This window comes from Schistocerca serialis, chromosome 1, assembly GCF_023864345.2.
Source record: "Schistocerca serialis cubense isolate TAMUIC-IGC-003099 chromosome 1, iqSchSeri2.2, whole genome shotgun sequence".
In the NCBI taxonomy this organism is placed as follows: domain Eukaryota; kingdom Metazoa; phylum Arthropoda; class Insecta; order Orthoptera; family Acrididae; genus Schistocerca; species Schistocerca serialis.
The window spans coordinates 879577618-879599812 of NC_064638.1; the positions used below are offsets into that span (position 1 = coordinate 879577618).

General features: G+C 40.6%; 1 protein-coding gene across 2 annotated transcripts in view; it reads right to left on the reverse strand.

Moving 5' to 3' along the window:
* Window positions 1-221: 221 nt before the first annotated feature.
* LOC126410881 (glutathione S-transferase theta-1-like) overlaps window positions 222-22195 on the reverse strand; it is a 129366-nt gene continuing 107392 nt past the window's right edge. For both annotated transcript variants that reach the window (XM_050081322.1, XM_050081320.1), the window contains exons 6-7: window positions 2913-3093; window positions 222-730 (exon numbers count right to left, since the gene is read on the reverse strand). In XM_050081322.1, coding sequence (XP_049937279.1) covers window positions 567-730; window positions 2913-3093 — 345 coding nt within the window. In that variant the 3' untranslated portion in view covers window positions 222-566. The remainder of the gene's footprint in view (window positions 731-2912; window positions 3094-22195) is intronic.

Here is a 22195-nt window from a genome sequence, read left to right on the forward strand (position 1 = left end):
ACTTGATTTATGTTTTCCAGTGAGCTTAGGTCAGCCAATGTACTGCCCAGGATTGCCCTTTCAGTAGTGATATTCCCTCAACTGAAAAACAAACAGACCATTTTGCCTTAATGCTTCATAAGAAAGGGAAGAAGTGCCTCAGGAGTGCAATTGAAAAACTGTTTTATCTTCTGAAAACAATGTACACAGTGAAAGGAACACACAGTACAATATTGCAGAAGTATTGCATAAAACTTTATTTCACTGATACAAAATTATGATTCAACTGAGTATATTTTCTGTTTAGGTATTTAAAACTACAAAAATAGTACAAACATCAACTCCACAGATGTTAGCACCTATGGAATCAACTACATATTCTTATAAACAAGGCCCTACAAACCAGTGTAACATTATAATAAGCCAATAAACTTTTTTATTGTGGCATAACAACCCATACAATTTTTGAATACTTTAAGTAGTCTGTTGTTACATACAGTGCTCAATAACCGAAACGTTAGTCAGTCTAAAGATAAAAATAAATCCATGTACCATTATTTTTCAATGTTAGAATTTGTTACTCAATATCACAGCTTTGAGAAGGAAGCAGGTGCCACACCTCCATACTTATCTGTTACCTTTCTAACTATTGCATGAACTGAGTCATAATGCGGAAGTGTGTCATGACGAACTCGCTCTAACCAGGCAGCAAGTTTTGGACGCCCCTCACAAGGATTGTAGCCTGCCATTCCTGGAAACATAGTTATTAAAAAGCTACCACAATCTGCCCACAATCTGCCCACATTGAATTAGAAAATGTATCTCTTTAGTATGCTACTATTATAATTTGTACTAAATACAGTTTTAATGTTGAGGAGTTGCATTACAAGTAATGTGTAACACAGAAATTAATCATGAGAGGCAGCACAGACCTTGTCACTTAAGAGGTATAACAACTCTACACATCTTCCTCTCTTCTCCAAATGAAGTGTTTATTTGTGAAACTTATACCTGCTGTTATTTTGCATGCTACTGGGTACAACCCTTTATATCTATTTCACTTTATTTGAAATTATTCACAAAAAAATATATCTATTTCACTTTATTTGAAATTATTCACAAGAAAAGACACATCGCAAAGGAATTATCCAAATCAGACAGAAATTGGTAGATGTGATGTATATGTACAGGCACACAAATGATTACAATTTCAGAAAAAAATGATGATTTATTCAAGAGAGGGAGCGAGTCAATAGCATGTTCATAAACCTCTCATCCTTATGCAAGCAGTTACTCAGATTGATATTGATTGACAGAGTTGTTGGATATGCTCCTGAGGTGTATTTTGCCATGTTCTGTACAGTTGGCACATTAGATTGTCAAAATTCTGAGTTGTCTGGAAGGCCCTGCCCATAATGCTCCGAACATTCTCAATTGGGGAGAAATCTGGAAACGTTGTTGGCCAACGTAGGGTTTGGGAAGCACTAAGGCAAGAAGTAGAAACTCTCACCATGTGCAGGTGGGTGTTATCTTGCTGAAATGTAAGCCCAGGATGGTTTGCCATGAAGGGCAACAGAACAGATTGTGGAATATCATCAGTGTTCCGCTGTACTGTGAGGGTGTTGCAGATAATCACGGGGGTCCTGCTATGAAAAGAAATGACACCCCAGACAATCACTCCTGGCTGTTGTACTGTATGGCAAGCAACAGTAAGGTTGGTATCCCACCCCTTTCCGGTGCATCTACAGACATGTTCTCAGCCTGGAATCTAGTTGACTGGAGTAGATTTGTCTTCAGTATGAGTCCTGCTTCAAAATGAACCCAGATAACCAGCAAAGACATGTCTAGAGGCATCTTGGATAGCAGTGGGATACCAACGTGACTGTCGTCCACCATACGGCCTGACAACCAGGAGTGATGGTCCGGGCTGCCATTTCTATTAATAGTGGGTCCCCTTTGGTCGTCATCTGCGGCATCCTTACAGCACAGATATATTCTACACTGCATTTTGTTGCCCTTCATGGTAAGTCATCCTAGGCTTACTTTCCAGGGAGGTAATGCTGATTTGCACACTGCAAGAGTTTCTACTGCTTGGTTTCGTGATTGCCAAACCCTACCTTGGTCAGCACGGTCACTGGGGCTCTGCCCAGTTGAGAATGTTCAGAGCATTATGGACAGGTCCCTCCAACAAGCTCAGGATTTTGATGATCTAACATGGCAATTGGACATAATTTGGCATGATATCCCTCACGGGGGCAGTCAACAACTCTGTCAACCAATGCAAAGTTGAATAACTGCTTGCATAGGGCCAGAGGTGGATCAATACATTATTGACTTGCTCAGTTTGTGAAGCTCTTTCTCTTTAATAAATTATCCACTTTTTCTGAAATTGTAACCACTTGTTTGTTTGTACATTTACATCACACCTATCGATTTCTGTCTCATTTGAATAATTTTTTCGTGGAGCACCTCCCTCTCCCTCTCTTCCTCCCCCCTCCTTCCCCCCTCGCTCTCTTTTCCCCTTCTTAGAGTGTATTACTTCATAACTTACCCATGAAATCTTAAGAAACATTCATTAGTTACGAACTGAAACAGAAACAAAGAAAAATATATGCAATTTGTAGTAGAAAATCTTTAATAACTGCAGTGTGACCCACAGGATTCATTTTCAAGAAACAACAATAAAAGAGAGTAATGGAAGAGGATGCATTATCTGTAGCGAGTGTTTACAGAAGAGAGCATCAGATTTTCCCCAATTGGCTGAGCCCTCTTGATCCCTGTAGAGTAGGAGTGAGTGACAGAGATCTCTTTTTCATCCCCTTTCTTATAACTACTCATTTTCAACCATTAAACAATTATTTACACATATTATTTACATTCTTTTAACTAAATGTCCAGTCTTCACTATTGGTGTTCCACAAGGTAATACTCACTAGTTTGCTCAATCTCACATGCTCCAAGAAGATCAGCAATACTGATTTTGTCTCCAGCCAAATATGATTTGTTGTTCAGCCAGATCTCTTCTACTTCATTCAATGTTTCTACCATTTTTCGTTCTCGCCTAGCCACTGTTTCAGGATTAGGCGGCGTTCCTTTGATTCCTGGAAGCATAAACTGTTGAGGAAAAAAATTCATTTAGTATAGTTTAAAGATAGGTATTAAGAGACATATACAGATGCACATATACAAGAAGTTAGGTATCTAAGCCACAATATGCTAGCTTTTCAAAAGCACTGCTTTTGGCAACAAGAGAATCTTCAGTATAGCAAAACTGCAAGACATATCTACTTATACACAGTTTTTCCAACAATTCATTTTTGACTGGTGTGGTAATTTCTTGTTACAATTTGTTTCTCCATACATTGTTGCCCTAAAATGTGATAATTTGCAGGATACCATAAAAATTTTCAAGGAGTAGGGTAGGATGTAGATTTAGCACTGTCAAGTATCATGCAAAATACTATGAAACTAGCGATCAAGGTAGAATTCGCATTTGGCTGTCGAACTGTTCACAGAAAATGAAATCATTTCCTTAGTACAGTGGCAGTCTTCATGTTAACCTCCTCATACCTGTCTTTATCACTGCTGCAGAAAAAGGATCGGGCCAACAGTGTTGCCAGATGCTGTTACCACTTTTGTGCCCGTCCCTCTTCTCCTTGATAAGCACAATATTATCATGACTGTAGAACACCTGGCTCCCAATTCTTGTGCCAATATCCGTGCTCCTTGCTGCTCAACATGGTAACAGCAATACTTTACCTTTTGCCTATACACAAACAAGACTTGTGGCAGCCTACTGAGACTACATTCAATTAAACATGGTAGAATGAATGTAGCAAACTCAAAGGGCATGGTATACTTTACTTGTGTTCATCCATAAACATCAATGCTTCAATGAGAAGAGAAAATACTGTTTTCTACATCAGAAGAGAAGGAAACAAGTTATATTTCATGAGCATAAATTGTCATTTCCAGAAGTCAGCACCTTGGCAATTCCTACTGATTACTACACAGTCTGTCAGGGAATAACAAATTCTACAACATGTCAAATCTGGAAGAAAACGAACATCTTAGAACAGTCATATGCTGTTAATCATTTCCACGGGTCAGAGTGAGAGAAGTTTTTGGGAGTTTCTCACATGCATCTGCTTTAATGCATGCCTGGATTACACTAAACACAAACAACCCAAGAAGTAGCTTACAAAACACATTTGTTGCATTTAAGTTAGTTTACTGAAATTAAGGTATAGAAGAAATGCAAATATGTAATACACTCATTAACATAATATATGAACTTCTGTAAGGAAACAAATTGCTTTGATATCAAAATTGAGTAAGTAGTTTTCTTAAGTTTATATAATTATTTTTGTTGATATGCACCACGATTTTCTAACTTCATTTTCTAATTTGTTTGCTACAGTGGATTTAATCATATGAGGATGGACTTACAGATCGTTAACTCAGAAATCATACTGATAACACACATAATTTTTTTGCATATGTAAATGAAATATGCTCACCTTTTAAGTATCAAAGTAATGTAAGATCACTGGAAAAGATATCATATTAGTCATCGCCTTAAAAGGGCTCACTGGTTTCTTTGGGGCACTGTAGATATTACAGAACTGGTACCATGTGGTTATATGACCCTTCACCTCAGATGTGAGTCACGGCAATCATGTGCTCTCTATATACACATGTCAGTTATATGGAATCAGTGCAGTAAGACGGGTTGACGTGACAATGTGACAGACTGGCAGGAAGTGGCTGCCTTGTTTTGACATGCTAATGATCACACTCTGAATGAATTTGCCCAATTTGTTGGTATATCAAGGCTGTCTGTCTAACATGCCTACAAGTAATAGTGCATGTCCTCAGCCAGGTAACTCAGCATAAGAACAGCGTTCCTAAGAATATCATACGTGACAAGAACTGGAGATGAGTGTCATGCTTTGTCCCCATTAGTTTCTGTGTAAATATTGTGAATGGAACTACATGCAACAGACATTTGGGTTGGGTGCATCACAAAAGGCACTTATGAGGTGTGGCTATAAAATAACAGATTCAATGCTTTACAGAGTAGAATATATATGGAATTGTAAGTCTTCACTGTGTCCCAAACTATTGATCTACATTACTACCTTAAGTTTGTTGCTCAACTCCACGAGAAAATAATAAAAAAATTACCCGAATTGTGGAAGAGCAGGTCATGGATTCTGCATCAAGAACATGCACATGCTCACATTGCATCATCTGTTAAGAGGTTTCTAGTGAAGTACAGCATATCAGTGTTAGAATCCCACCTTATTCATGTGGCTTCGCACCATGTGACTTTTATCTATTCCCCAAGGTCAAATCTGTACAAAAGGAACAAGATTTCAGCCTGTTGAAGCAGTGAAAAATAAATAAATAAATGGCACACTAACATAGGAAGACTTACAGCACTGTTTCCATTGATTGAAAATTCAAATGGAGTGTTGTAGGGATAGAGGTGCGGAGTATCTTGAGGGTGACAATAACTGTATATACACTCCTGGAAATGGAAAAAAGAACACATTGACACCGGTGTGTCAGACCCACCATACTTGCTCCGGACACTGCGAGAGGGCTGTACAAGCAATGATCACACGCACGGCACACCGAGCGAGGTGGCGCAGTGGTAGCACACTGGACTCGCATTCGGAAGGACGACGGTTCAATCCCGCGTCCGGCCATCCTGATTTAGGTTTTCCGTGCTTTCCCTAAATCACTCCAGGCAAATGCCGGGATGGTTTCTCTGATAGGGCACAGCCGACTTCCTTCCCCATCCTTCCCTAATCCGATGAGACCGATGACCACGCTGTCTGGTCTCCTTCCCCAAACCAACCAACCAACCAACGCACGGCACAGCGGACACACCAGGAACCGCGGTGTTGGCCGTCGAATGGCGCTAGCTGCGCAGCATTTGTGCACCGCCGCCGTCAGTGTCAGCCAGTTTGCCGTGGCATACGGAGCTCCATCGCAGTCTTTAACACTGGTAGCATGCCGCGACAGCGTGGACGTGAACCGTATGTGCAGTTGACGGACTTTGAGCGAGGGCGTATAGTGGACACGCGGGAGGCCGGGTGGACGTACCGCCAAATTGCTCAACACGTGGGGCGTGAGGTCTCCACAGTACATCGATGTTGTCGCCAGTGGTCGGCGGAAGGTGCACGTGCCCGTCGACCTGGGACCGGACCGCAGCGACGCACGGATGCATGCCAAGACCGTAGGATCCTACGCAGTGCCGCAGGGGACCGCACTGCCACTTCCCAGCAAATTAGGGACACTGTTGCTCCTGGGGTATCGGCGAGGACCATTCGCAACCGTCTCCATGAAGCTGGGCTACGGTCCCGCACACCGTTAGGCCGTCTTCCGCTCACGCCCCAACATTGTGCAGCCCGCCTCCAGTGGTGTCGCGACAGGCGTGAATGGAGGGACGAATGGAGACGTGTCGTCTTCAGCGATGAGAGTCGCTTCTGCCTTGGTGCCAATGATGGTCGTATGTGTGTTTGGCGCCGTGCAGGTGAGCGCCACAATCAGGACTGCATACGACCGAGGCACACAGGGCCAACACCCGGCATCATGGTGTGGGGAGCGATCTCCTACACTGGCCGTACACCACTGGTGATCGTCGAGGGGACACTGAATAGTGCACGGTACATCCAAACCGTCATCGAACCCATCATTCTACCATTCCTAGACCGGCAAGGGAACTTGCTGTTCCAACAGGACAATGCACGTCCGCATGTATCCCGTGCCACCCAACGTGCTCTAGAAGGTGTAAGTCAACTACCCTGGCCAGCAAGATCTCCGGATCTGTCCCCCATTGAGCATGTTTGGGACTGGATGAAGTGTTGTCTCACTCGGTCTGCACGTCCAGCACGAACGCTGGTCCAACTGAGGCGCCAGGTGGAAATGGCATGGCAAGCCGTTCCACAGGACTACATCCAGCATCTCTACGATCGTCTCCATGGGAGAATGGCAGCCTGCATTGCTGCGAAAGGTGGATATACACTGTACTAGTGCCGACATTGTGCATGCTCTGTTGCCTGTGACTATGTGCCTGTGGTTCCGTCAGTGTGATCATGTGATGTATCTGACCTCAGGAATGTGTCAATAAAGTTTCCCCTTCCTGGGACAATGAATTCACGGTGTTCTTATTTCAATTTTCAGGAGTGTATATATTTTTGAAATAAAAAATTGTATAGCAAAAGTCTATAATTTTTTTTTTTTTTTTTTTTTTTTTTTAATAGCAGTAGTCGATTAGGAAATGAGACACTTAAAGTAGTAAAGGAGTTTTGCTATTTGGGGAGCAAGATAACTGATGATGGTTGAAGTAGAGAGGATATAAAATGTAGACTGGCAATGGCAAGGAAAGCGTTTCTGAAGAAGAGAAATTTGTTAACATCGAGTATAGATTTAAGTGTCAGGAAGTCGTTTCTGAAAGTATTTGTATGGAGTGTAGCCATGTATGGAAGTGAAACATGGACAAGAAATAGTTTGGACAAGAAGAGAATAGAAGCTTTTGAAATGTGGTGCTACAGAAGAATGCTGAAGATAAGATGGGTAGTTCACATAACTAATGAGGAGGTACTGAATAGGATTGGGGAGAAGAGAAGTTTGTGGCACAACTTGACTAGAAGAAGGGATCGATCAGTTGGTAGGACATGTTCTGAGGCATCAAGGGATCACCAATTTAGTATTGGAGGGCAGCACAGAGGGTAAAAATCATAGAGGGAGACCAAGAGATGAATACATTAAGCAGATTCAGAAGGATGTAGGTTGCAGTAGTTACTGGGAGATGAAGCTTGCACAGGATAGAGTAGCATAGAGAGCTGCACCAAACCAGTCTCAGGACTGAAGACCACAACAACAACAATAGCAATAGTCCTGTTACTATGTAGCCATACCTCATTCAGCTTCTAATGTTAAATGAGCCAACAATAAAGGAACTGGACAGTAGATGAGTGGGGATATGAAGTGTGGTTAATAACACTTGATTTTGCCCCCTTTCAAATAATGCAAGACTCTGAGGGCACCAATGGCCCATTAAGGCATTTAACTCTCTATGTTGGGATGATGTAGTTAAGGCTGGAGATGGTTCTGTGGTGTTTTGGGGGGCGTTTTTCAAACCATGACTACAGCTCACTCATTCAGGTTAGAATGAACACGAGCCAAGATGTTTATTTCAACATTTTCGGTGTCCAAGAATTGTCTTTTCTTCTACATCTTCATGATGAATATGCTGTGGATCCTCCTGTCTTCTAAGATAACATCAGCCACATTCACAGGGCTGCAAGCATATGTTCCTGGTTTGACAAACACTTGGGCATATTACCACATCGTGACTGACCTACTAAATCACCAGATTTCAGTCCTGTAAAAGATGTCTTTTTGGAACAGCCAGTGAAACGTAGCAACCAACACAATCTAATCATCATCACAGAGTGGCTGCAGCTGGATAAGGCGTACCTGAGGAAATTTGTTGACACTCTTCCATGCTGAACACGAGCCATTATCAAGACTACAGGCAGTGTTATACAGTATTGGTCTGATGCCTCCTGGAAATCATCAAACTTATTGTCCAATGCACTTACCTTCAAAAATATTATGAGTAGATCACTATTTGCCTTTTGAGATAATGTAAATTATGTGCACCTCCTGCCAAACTTAGTTCTTATTGCATGGCACATCTTCCAAGAAGCCGAATCAGTTATACCAAAAATGGCATAGATCCTACCTGACAGGGTCAGAGGAGCATTATATAATTCTAATCTTAATTTACATAAAACCATGGACATTTATATGTTATTCTGATCACTAGGTCTTAATACTGGTGCATGCTGTTATGTGTAACATTCTGATAATTATGTAGCTCCTCAAGAGAAATCAAATATGGTACTAGCGATGGCTCCCTCTCAGTTAAACAGACCTGTGAATAATGTAAGTGAATATATTTGTAGATAACTCTCATCGAGACCTCTCTGTTGAGACCTTGCTGAGTTTCAATGACAATCAGTTTTGAACACAACTGGAATTACTGCTGTCAGTGACTGTAGGTCCATCTTAATCAATTTCCAAATGAGTTATTAAAAAAAAGGCAACTTTAGAATCTTGCCTTGTAACATTTCAGCTCTTTCCTTGAGTTTTCAAATAAAATGTGGTTTACTTTATTAATGTTGAGGGGTCTTAGTCTTACTCCAGCAGTGGAATGTATTGCACATATAACTGCTTAATGTTTTTGGGTAATCTGTGTCAAAGAGGTTTCTGTTGTGAGTTAATGAGCACTGCACTCTCATTTAAATATACGGCCGAAAGAGTCAGCCTACAGGAATTGTGAAATGAACTCTGTTGACCAGGACTGTGCACTACAAAGGGCACAGATTCACCACAAGATGTAGAAACTCACAGGCGTCTATTGTCTATTGAGGCCTAAGTGCTGTAGTGTGCAAGTGAGACAGACGAAAACCTACGTCATAGGGAAATCCAGTAGAAGGCTTTTGTGACCAAGGAGACGTAGCAGTGTTAAATATGGTGGACCTATGATCAGCCATAAAGGCAAAAATTTATGAAAACTATTTAATTCTGTAGTGGTGCAAGGAATCAAGCCACAGTAATTTTAATCTGTCATCCTCCATAAAATTTCATGGTGATCCCAATAAAACTTGAATATTGATCATATCTATAATAGTTTAGGATTTACTGTTAAAGTGAAATTAACAAGTCTTTTAACAAAGAGCTGAATGCTAAAATCTGAACGCTTTGGTCGATCTTAACGATTGACATTTCATACAGAAGCACAACATTAAAATGACAAATGTTGTAAATATCAACTCTGTAATTTTATTTGTTTAAAAGATGCAGTAAATTTAAATTATCAGTATTTTCACTTAAGCATCAGATCATCATTTCCTCCACACAAAACACATTGAACGATGGCAGCATGCCACCTTATTGAATCATTAGGTAATAGAATATTTGTTGTAAAGTTTAGTACATAATAGTTACTTTTGTTCTTTATTTATCAGCAAGCACATTGGTGCAAGGCTACTGGCCATGACATTCAAAGTTAAGAAGGAAACTGTATTGGTTTTATGTAAATGAATTTAACATCTATTATGTAATGGGTATTATTGTTACTTTATTTAGAACGTGAAAGTGGTCAAGCTTTGATTATTTAAATATGTTAAAATGTAAAATAATGTAGAATCAGCTGTAGCCAATCAGATGAACAGTTCAGGAAAGGGAATTGCCCTAATCAGTTGAGTGAGGGTATTCGGCACACGAGAAACACGGCCGGAGACGGGCAGAGGGGCAGTGAGGCTGGAGACACCAAAGTGGACAGTGCTGGTGGAGACATGAAAGCAGCCGGTTGGTCTTTAGGTAGCTAGGAAGTGGAACAACTTAGAAAATTTCGCGTTGTGTGGTATCATGGAACTTAGTCTCTAAGTAGTGAGCAGCCTGGTGTGAATTCCAACTTTTCGCATAGTCAAGTAGGTGAAGTGCTGGACTTGTGTTTTGTGATGAGATTGAGAATGATCTAATTGTATCAAATGGATACGCGTAACAGTAACTCTAAATACGACCACTTTTGCTATCAGTTTGATTTCAGAATAAACATTTTTCTAACCAAATAACAACTGCATGGCCTACATCATTTATGGGTTGTTCTAAAAGATTTCAGGCTTGCAACCGGTCGTCTTAAACTTCATTGTATGATATTTTGGCTGGACAACTGCCAGCCATCTTCAGGTGAGCTGAACGAGGACCGATGAAGACGTTCTCCGCTCCAGCTTACATAGTGCACTGATAGTACTGCCACATATGCGTTGCAGTTGCGGAGCCAGAAGGGCCACACCTCCCAGCGGCAGCGCCCTCGCTGGTGGAACTACAATAGGTCATCTGCTGTCGGTATTGTCACTGGCCGCAGCTATTGAAGTCTTCTGGCATCTTCGTCTCGAGCAAATTTCGGAGATGACGGTATTCCATGCGTTATTCAATTGGTAACCACTGTCACGGTTCATTAGATTTCCCACAATGTGTATTTCAACTGATTCTTTGATAATAGAGTCCCAAAAAGTTGTTGCAGTGGCCAAAATCGAAGTTTTGCCGTACTCAATTGGATGTCCGTTACAAATACAATGTTCCGAAACTGCAGACTTACTGGGTTGCAGTAGGCAAGTGGAACGTTGATGTTCTGTACAATGCTCTTCCACTGTACGCGTTGTCTGTCCTATATAGGCCATACCACATTGACACGGTATTTTGTAAATTCCTGCATTCCGCAGTAACAAATCCTCCTTCACCGATCCCAGCAAATCCGAAATCTTAGATGGCGGACGAAAAACCACTTTCACATGAAAATTGTTAAGAATCATTGCTATCTTGAAGGAGATATTTCCGATAAAGGGAAGAAAAGCTAGGGACTTGGCTGGCGCATTTGCCTCTTTATCCATTTCCGGGTTCCTGGCTCTAGTTGAGAAGGCCCTGTTAATTTGCTGGGTCAAGTACCCATTGTCTCTGAACATTGTCCTCAAATGTGCCAGTTCCTTAGGCAAATTCTCTGCATCTGACACCGTGTGTGCCCTGAGTACAAGGGTTTTAAGTACAGTCATGGTCTGGGATGGGTGATGGCAACTTGAAGAATGCAAATACAAATCAATGTGAGTGGGCTTACGATAGACAGAATGTCCCACAGTGCCGTCACTCTTCCATTTAACCAAAATATCCAGGAATGGAAGGCAGCCATCTTTCTCTAGTTCCATAGTAAATCGAATATTCTCATGGATGGAGTTGAGATGATGAAAAAACTCCATTAACTTTTCTTCTCCGTGGGGCCACACTATGAAAGTGTCATCGACGTATCTCCCAAAAACAGCTGGTTTACAGACCGCTGATTCAAGTGCTTTCTCCTTAAAACAGTTGATTCGCCAGGAAAATTTCAAATTTTATATCATTTATGGGTTGTTAATTTAGTTCCTGATATTGTTATTACTGTTACTATATGTTATATTAACTTTGTATTTCGTAAACTTGCCAGCAGCCAGACAATTTAACCAAAGGTCAAGTGTCTAATTTAGGGCATGTAATGCAACATGTGCAGTTCATCCCCTAGACGAGTTTGAGCCAAGACATTTTGATGAAGAGGAACCGCATATCCCCATGGGATGTTAGCTCTCACTGTGAAGCATTGCATTCTGCTCGTGGAAATACTGTTCACTGAAAACACCTGTAAATATCCCTGAATAACTATGAAGCAGGGCAGATTTTTAAGTGGGGTGGTCAACACAACTGAAAAAGTTCAGTCAGTTGTTTTCATTATCCTAAGAAATGTGCAGAGTGTGGTGAATCATAGAACCTCTCGAGCTTAACTGACTAACTAACACCATATAAATCTTTGAGAAGTCAAAATACATCTTGATTTTATGCTGAAACAATAAGTAGGGCAACCTACCGAAGGGAAAAATCCCCCTCCTTACAATTATGGACCGAGAATTGATATTGTATTTCTGGTTCTCATATAATTTGTACTATTGATAATACACATCATATAATTCTAATCTTAATTTACATAAAACCATAGACATTTATATATTAATCTGATCACTAGGCCTTAATATTGGTGCATGCTGCTATGTCTAATGTTCTGATAATTATGTTGCTTCTCAAAAGTAATTAAATATGGTACTAGTGATGGTCTCCTGTCACCTAATTAGACTTGTGAATAATGTAAGTGAATATATTTGTAAATAGCTCTCACCAAGATCTATCTGTTGAGAACTTCATGAGTGTCATATCCATTTTATTAAAGGAGTTGATTAATTTCAGGGTATGGTAATTAGTGACAGCCTCCCACTGCTAAACAAACATGTAAATAATACAAGTAAGTCTATCTGTTGATAGTTCTCACTGAGATCTCTCTATATACATCTCACTGAGTGTCATAGCACTGAGTTTATTAATTTCAATGTATTGTATTTTTCACTAGCTGTAGCTCAGGAACCACTGACTGTACTAGAACTCTGATAGCCAGTAATTTAATCTCAACTTTATCTTTAATTTGTCATTTTTACTTACTCAATATTTTTATTCCTTTATGAAATTTCACAACTAGTGTGAACAACACAAAATGCCTCTATACCAATTTTACAGTCTGTCTGAGAGCTGCCATCCTATGCTGCTTAGGCAGCTCGCTTGGTTCACAATGGCTAGGTTTTTCCCACCCTCAGACAAAGACAGCCCATCTGCCGGGTTGACATAAAGCACCGTCTTCCCAAGAACATGTAGCTGCTGGCAAGCTGCTCACCATCCAGCATGCTCTGACTCACCTCTCATAAGTAAGCAACCACCACGTGGGTGGAAGCTGTCATTCTGTTGTCACACTGCTCATGCATATCGACATGTCATCTGATGAAGAATTCACTTCACAATGTCACAACCTCATATTGGAAAAATTTCTGTGGATGCCTGTGCAGGATACCAACTGCTGTAATGTATGTTGGAGAGAGATTTCTTACAGTGCAATTCAGGAGGCAGTTGCTGAAATGGAGGTGGTGTTGGTGTTTAATGTGAACAAAGGAACTTTTGGAGTACACAGTCTGTGTTTAATTCGAACAGAGATTGTTAGATGTGAATGCCGACACGTACAAAGGTATCTCACTGAGCTGAGTAGGACCTGGTGAAACAAATGCTGTATCATTTGTAACCTGTTAGCGTATGCACTGTAAATGCTATATATGTTTATTAAATTTTAATAATTGTTGTTCCAAGTATAAAATATCAAAAACAGATAAATGCTTGGAAAATGTTTACTTAGTGCAAATAACAACTACTAACTAAGGCTTCATACAATGAAGCCACTATGAGATCAATCAATAATCTCCAGACAATATAGCAATCAAACTATGCCAAGACCAGCGGCCAAGTTTTGCACATGGTTAACAAAATAAATCCCAAATTTCTAATATTTACATAATTACTCTTTTTACTTTATGTAAGTATAATTATTCTCGATGAGATGTTCATTGCATAATAATCATACATCACAATTACAAGGGTTCACTAAGCATAGGGAGGGTACATCAAAATTTCATTGTGATTTCCTATTTATTTGTAAGTAAACATCAGGATTTGAAGACAAACTGCCAAAACATAAGTTACATACACACACTTATATTACTTTCTGGGAAGTGCAGAAAAAACAGTCCAGATAAAAACGCAATGTGAAAGAATGAATATAAGTATGATATGATATAAACAAAGAACTATCAGCAATGCACTAGTTCCGTTTGCCCAGTGCATGATAGAGAGGGCAACAGGTTTAAATCTAATGGTCCAAGCAATTTTTATACTACTAATCCCAGCAAAGGGAAGAGAGGTGACTGCATACACAGTGTAGTTATATGCTGATTAAATCTTAAAGTTCTCTGCAATGTCTCATGGTGTGATGGCACATGGCACTATTATTGATGACAGTTTTCTTATATGGAAATATTTAACTCAACAACCCTTGGTATTATTCTAGAGAAATTAGCTGTGTGTCAGTACTAGTTTAACTTTTGTCTTTCTTTTATTTTGGCATATGTTGTGCAGGTCAAAGAAAGGAAATAGAAAATCATCTCCATGAAGACCCTAGCAATAGAGTTGTTTCAGCCAATCAGTAGTCATCTGTATATTATTTTAAAACTATTTCAGACAGTGTCCACTCTCCATCTGAAAAAGAAGCAACTGCACTGATGTTGACATGTATGCAAACCTTCTTCTCCTTCTTCTTCCTTGTCCTCACACACAACCATTATATATAGTCAGCTTCCCTAATCCAGAGGGTCCATTTGCTTCAACAGGATACATGTTGCTCAAACAAGTCCATCTTCCTCTCTTGTCCATTTGCCTATAGCAAAGGAAAGGTTTTTCTTCATGCACAGTCATCTGGTCTGTGTAAGATAGGACCATAAAATCTGTCTAGATTCCACTATTTTATTTGTAAAAGGTGCCATTTTCAAACGAGACTTCATACATACATTATGGACCTTATCCTTCAGGGTGACTCCACATGACTATCACAACATATGCATCTCCACAGATGCAGCTTTTGCCTGTGTGTGTTCTTTGCAGCCTATACTGTCTTGACACAGATCATTGATGGTCAAATGACAGTTTTGTATAGTTTGCCTTCCGTCTGAATAAATATTTTTATGCATCATGAGGCTCTCGCAGGCATGTACCATTTATTCCAAGATGTGGTCATCTGATACGTAATACCTGCATCTCTAGCTCTGTCATCTGATGACTGACCCCAGACATCTGCTAATATCTGCAGTCATGGACTGTGCGGCTGGTCCCGGCGGAGGTTCGAGTCCTCCCTCGGGCATGGGTGTGTGTGTTTGTCCTTAGGATAATTTAGGTTAAGTAGTGTGTAAGCTTAGGGACTGATGACCTTAGCAGTTAAGTCCCATAAGATTTCACACACATTTGAACATTTTTTTTTTTTTTTTTTTTGCTAATCTCTGGTAATTTTGTTCTGTCTAGTAGGACATTGTCATACAGTAGGCTGGGTCTAGTGGTGTCAAAGTTGCACAACATGAATTATGTTTTAGTTCAACTGACATTGATACTGGCACTCTCTAACAACACTCTCCACTGCTCTAAGGTCCCTTGAATTTCTTATTTGTCTTCTTGTATCAACATCATATCAGCATTCAAAAGAATCCTATGGAGTGAGCTTTTGTATACTCTAAGGAAACAAAAAAATTATGCACCACAAAGTAATTGTCCAGATGTGATGGAAATCAGTAGATATGATGTACATCTTGTAAAGAAGCTAGCTTCCTCAGAACTTTTACATGTTAACCAAAACGTTCGATCCCATACAGATTTTGGCTAGACTTGGGTTAATTTTCTTACTTCAATTATATATGTGTCACCTGTAGATATTTATGAAAATATCCGATTCACAAAAAAACTATTTTTATGACAACATATTTTTAATATTCGCATCAATCTATTTTGCAATAGTGATCTCGTGCCCCAAGAAGTAGTAATCAAAACTGTCAACTTACATGACCAAAAACCAAATTCACAGTAAATATAATACTGTTATGCTTCAGTTTTCACATAAATAAAATTTCTATCTTCATTTATAATTTTCTGTCAATAATGAAATCAATTTTATAAAACAACAGGGAAGTACTATTTTTAGTACTGACAAAATTTGCAACTTCTGTTATTGACCATTTAAGCTGTAAATCTTTGTTTTAATAACTACGAGGGATGCCCAGAAAGTAATGCACCACATTTTTTCTTCAACAATTCTTTATGATCATAATGAGAATTAAACGCATGAAAAAATGGTGTTTTATCAACACACCCTATTTTTCCATGTAATCTCCATCCCGTTTCATGGCCTTCCTCCAGCATGAAACAAGGGCATGTATGGCAGGGCCAGCACTTCACTGTGTGAATCACTTCCAAATCATCCTCAAAATGTCTTCTACAAATAAGTGGAAGGCTGAGGGGGCTGGTCAGATGTGTCAGGTGTGACAGCCGTGGATGGTCTCCTTGACTGTTGCAAATTGTGGAGCTCTGCGGAACCGCCTTCTGATGACCTCACCCTCTGTGCCCAATGACTAACTGTACTCCTATAGACAGAAGATGCTCCATAGACTTTGCACAAGCATTTGTGAATATTCCCCACAGTTTCTTTCTCTGCTGTGAGAAATTCAATGATGGCATGTTGCTTCTAACTTACATCACCTACATACACCATTTTGAAACTGTCTTGCAGCTATGCTATCTATCATAAGTGACAGAAACTTTGCACACTCACTCAGGAGGCTTCAAATAATACATACCTAACATTTCACATTCGCAGCATTGTTTTCAGCTGAGGAAAAAAATGTGGTGCATTACTTTCTGGGCAACTCTCGTACTTTCAGAAAAAATCTGAAGAATGATTCACACACACACACACACACACACACACGCACACACACGCACACACACACACACACACACACACACACACACACACACACACACACACACACTCTTTGTATGGTTCGAGCAAGTTGCACAACATATATCTGGAAAGTGTCAAATATGTGATGGTAAATTGTGTTTCAAGAACATGTGAATAAAAGAAGAAAGTGGTTGAAAGCAACATAATGTTCCAGTAGCTTGTCATTTAAGCAACCCTGAACAAAATCTTTACAATAGGTTACAGGGGAACAAAGGAACTAGCCCTGACACTGAGACCAACTTTGCAAGATAAGTACTGTTTATCAGTACTGTTTATTTGCTCTTACTATATATTTTAACACTGTTTAATCTAGGAGATAGTAATCACAACATAATAATTGTCATTCATAATATATTGACTGTAAGTAAGGGAGACAAATGATTACAATTTCAGAAAAAACTGGAGGATTTATTCCAGAGGAAAAGCTTCACAAATTGAGTAAGTCAGCAACACGTTGTTCCACCTCTGGTGCTTATACATGCAATTATTTGGCTTGGGCTTCTCTGATGGAGTTGTTGAAGGTCCTCCTGAGGAATATCATGCCAAATTATGTCCAACTGCCATGTTACAGTGTCAAAATCCTGAGATGGTTTGAGGGCCCTGCCCATAATCCTCCTAATGTTCTCAACTGGGGAGAGATCCGGCAACATTGCCGGCCAATATGGGGTTTTTCAAGCACAAAGATAAGCAGTAGAAACTCTTACAATGTGCAGGTGGGTATTATCTTGTTGAAATGTAAGCCCAGGATGGCTTGCCATGAAGGGCAACAATAGAGGTCATAGGATATCGTCAGCATACCACTGTGTTGTAAAGATGCTGCAGAGACAAATAAAGTGGTCTACATCTACATCTACATCCATACTCTGCAAGCCACCTGACGGTGTGTGGCAGAAGAGCTGCTATGAAAAGAAATGCACTTCTGATCATCACTTCTGGTTGTTGGGCCATATGGTGAGCAACAGTTGGGTTGGTATCACATTGACTGGAGCAGAATTGTCTTCAGTGATGAGTCCCACTTTTAATTGATCTTTGGTGACCAGCTGAGACTTGACTGTAGACGTCCCAGATGGTGGTAGGATACCAACCTGACTGTCTCCTGCCATACTGCCCAACAACCAGGAGTGATGGTCTGAGGTGCTGTTTCTTTTCATAGCAGAATCCCTTTTATTGTCATCTGCAGCAACCTTAGACCACAGCAGCATGCCGAGAAAAGTCTACAACCTGTATTGTTGTCCTTTATGGGAAGCCACCCTCGGCTTGCATTTCAACAAGGAAATGCCCACTTGCACATGGCGAGAGTTTCTATTGCTTGTCTTTGTGCTTGCTAAGCCCTACCTTGCTCATGTGGGGTTGCTGGTTCCTCATCAGGCACCTCTCCAAGTGGCGGATAGGGGAAAGTTCTCCAGATATGGAGGGTACCAGGGAAATAAAATACTTGGGGAAGACCAAAACCAGCAGGTATGAGGGCCAATGGCTTGGGAGAAAGGCAGAGGAGCCCCCAACCATCAACTGCTGCCTTGCAGTCAGTAGGGGGATCTACAGAGGCTAAGGATGCTCCCCTGAAAACGGAGACGGTTACCCCACAAGCTGTAAGGGGCAACCCCTCAAATGGTTGGGCAAAATATTAACAATTTTCCCTGTAAAAAACATTTGTTGCAAATGCTAACAAAGGAATAACCTGGACAGATATTTTGATGATGACCCCAGCAAACAAAAAAAGTATAAGAGATATGTACACAGGAACACTGAATGTGCGGAGTCTATACCAAGCTGGAGCCCTATGCCAGCTGCTAATGCAAGTCAGCAACTACAGTATAAAACTATTGGCTCTCCAGGAAATTAGGTGGAAGGGATGTGACATAATGGTCTTGAGAAATTTCACTATCTTCTATAGTGGTGGGAGGACAAATACCTTTGGAAAAGGTTTTGTGGTCACTAAAGAACTGAAACATGCTGTGATGTACTTTGAACCAATCAATGAACGGATGTCCATGTTAAGATTAAGAGGAAAATTTTTCAACATAATAATTATAAATGTACATGCATCGACAGAGGAGGCAGATCAACTACAGAAGGATGAGTTGTATGATCAGGCTCCCAAACATAATGTTAAGATCTTAATAGGAGACTTGAACACAAAAGCAGAAAAAGAAGAGGCTTATCAGCCAACTATAGGAAGAAATGAAATATCAAATGACAATGGAATTATGATTGTAGATTTTGCTACAAGTAAAAACATGAGTGTCAGCAGTACATGTTTTTCACACAAAGAAACACGAATGTCACCTGATGGACAAACTAGAAATCAGACAGACCATATATTTAATGATCAGAGGCATGGATCGGCCATAACGTATGTTAGCAGCCAATGTGGTGCTGACTGCAGTTCAGACCATCATATAGTGAGAATTAAGCACAGGAAAGGACATCATTATTGAGTAAACAAAAACGTCACAAACAAAAGAGTTTTGACATTAAGAAACTGAAGTTAGAAGAAGTATGGAGAGCATATCAGACAAAAATAGAAGAGGGGATTAAGAACGACACCAATACATCACATGAAGATATAGAAATAATGTGGAAATGATGTAAGGCAGCTGGAGAGGTTCTGGGACATATACGGGCTCAAAGGAAGGCAGATTGGTTTGATGGAGACTGTATGAGAAGAATTGAGGACATAACATAGCACAAATGAAATTATTTCTGAGAAGAACTAGAGCAAATTTGAATGAATATAATGAGAAGTCCTGTGTAGCTAAGAGGGTTTGCAGACAGAAGGAAAGAGCACTAGGAAGGAAAAAAAAAATTGGAAGAAATTGAACAGCTAGGAAAGAAAAGCAAGTACATGAAATGTACCAAAAGATTAAAGAAGGAAAGGCCAGGTTATAAGACAGAACAAATGTATGTACAAATAAAGAAGGGGATTTCATAAGGGAGAGTAATAAAATACTTGACAGATGGGTGGAATACTTTCAAGAGTTATTGAACCCAAAAGTAGAAGGATTAGAACAAGAACTGGTGGAAATAACTTATTAGGGACCAGAGGTCTTAATGCCAGGACCCACACTGGAGGAAGTGATGCAAGGCATTAAGACCTTAAAAAACAATAAGGCATCTGGAGAATATCAGATCCAGGAGAAAATTCTCAAATATGGTGGGGAAACACTGAGGAAAGCAATACACAAAGTAATACCAAGCATCTGGCAGGAGGAACGTGTGCCAATGGAGTGGAAAACGGTTATTATGTGACCCATACATAAAAAAGGAGATAAATTAAACTGCCAGAACTATTGAGGAATCTCCCTGCTAAGTACTACGTATACAGTGCTCTCTGAAAGTGCTTACTCTCTATGTGGAAGAAAGAATTGGAGACTATCAGAGTGGTTTTAGAGGGAATAGGTCAATAACTGACCAAATATTCACATTACGCATACCACTTGAAAAATGTTATGAACAGCAAATAAACATATATCAGCTTTATATCGATTTTAAACAAGCCTATGATAGCATCTCAAGAGTGGCATTGCGGAATGTAATGGAAGAGGCTGGAATACGTAAGAAGCTTGTTACAAATACTATAACAACCCTCAGTGAAACCAACGGTAAAGTAAAAATACAGGATGAAATCTCCAGAGAAGTGGAAGTGAAGAAGGGACTGAGACAGGGAGACAATATCTCCTCACTACTATCCAACCTCTGCCTGGAAAAAGTCATAAGTCAAATAGAGTTGAGTAGAGGAGGAACCATTTTTAATCATTCATTGCAGTACATAGCCTATGCAGATGATGTGGCATTATGCGCACGTAAAACTCCTGTGCTAGCTGATGCCTATCAACAACTGGAGAGAGGTACAAGGGAACTTGGCCTGGTAGGCAATGTTGAAAAGGCCTGAGGTCAGAGCCCTGGGCGAATTCGTATGTTGTTGCAGTGGCCAAGCTGTATCTCTTAGCTGATTGTGCAGCCCCTGCCACACCTCACCATGCCGCTGTACAAGCACTTTGTAAGGAAGACAGACCACTGTGCCAGCAGCGGTCAAAAGCATTGATATGACACAAAACCGTTAGTCAATAGATGGAGGTTACAGTGGATAGGTGGTGGCGCATCCACACTATTTAAACCCGAGTGGGAAATTAATTTCTTTTGTACTGCTGTCAAAAATGATGCCAAATGCTTAGTATGTCATCAGAACTTCATGTATTTAAAAAAGTACTCGACTGAATGACACTTTAATACCTGTCGCAAAGATCAGTTCAAAAATTTGTCACAAGAGGTGTGGTGTCACCGCCAGACACCACACTTGCTAAGTGGTAGCATAAATCGGCCGCGGTCCATTTAGTACATGTCGGACCCGCGTGTCGCCACTGTGTGATCGCAGACCGAGCGCCACCACAAGGCAGGTCTCGAGATACGGAAGAGCACTCGCCCCAGTTGTACGACGACTTTGCTAGCGACTACACTGACGAAGCCTTTCTCTCATTTGCCGAGAGACAGTTAGAATAGCCTTCAGCTAAGTCCATGACTACGACCTAGCAAGGCGCCATTAACCGTATCTGAAGATAGTCTTATTTGTATTATCAAGAGCGATGTACCACAAGGATCGAATAAAGTTAAGTATTCGAGGAGCTGCATACTTTTCTTATTAGCATTCACTAATTATCCTATTCCAGAATTCACGCCCGTCTGCGTTAGATTTCGGCCTCCTCTATCTACAAGGTGTTGGCACATTTGCCAACACATCATTGGCGCCGAGTATTGGTGACGCGCCCACGTTGCAGTCATTTTGATAGTAACTTGCTCTGATTTATTTGTGTCATGGCTTCGCCACAATCTCCCGATGTACTGTCCGAATTTTATCGCTTGCAGAATCAGCAGACGCAGGCGTTATTGGATGCCCTTGGACAGCTCGTCCAGGGTCAACGTGCGCTGCAAACCGATGCGGCCGCCGCTGCTTCACCGCTACCGCAGGCACAACATGCAGTTGCACCGCCTTTTAGGCACTACGACCCGGCGCACGAATCCTGGACCCAGTGGTCCCGCCAGTTTGGATTTCATCTCGCCGCCTACAGAATTCAAGGTAACGAGCGGCAGCCTCATTTATTGTTGTGTGTAGGGGTGCAAACGTACCGTGTGATAGTGAAATTGTTTCCCCGACGCGACGTAGCAACTCTGTCCTACCAA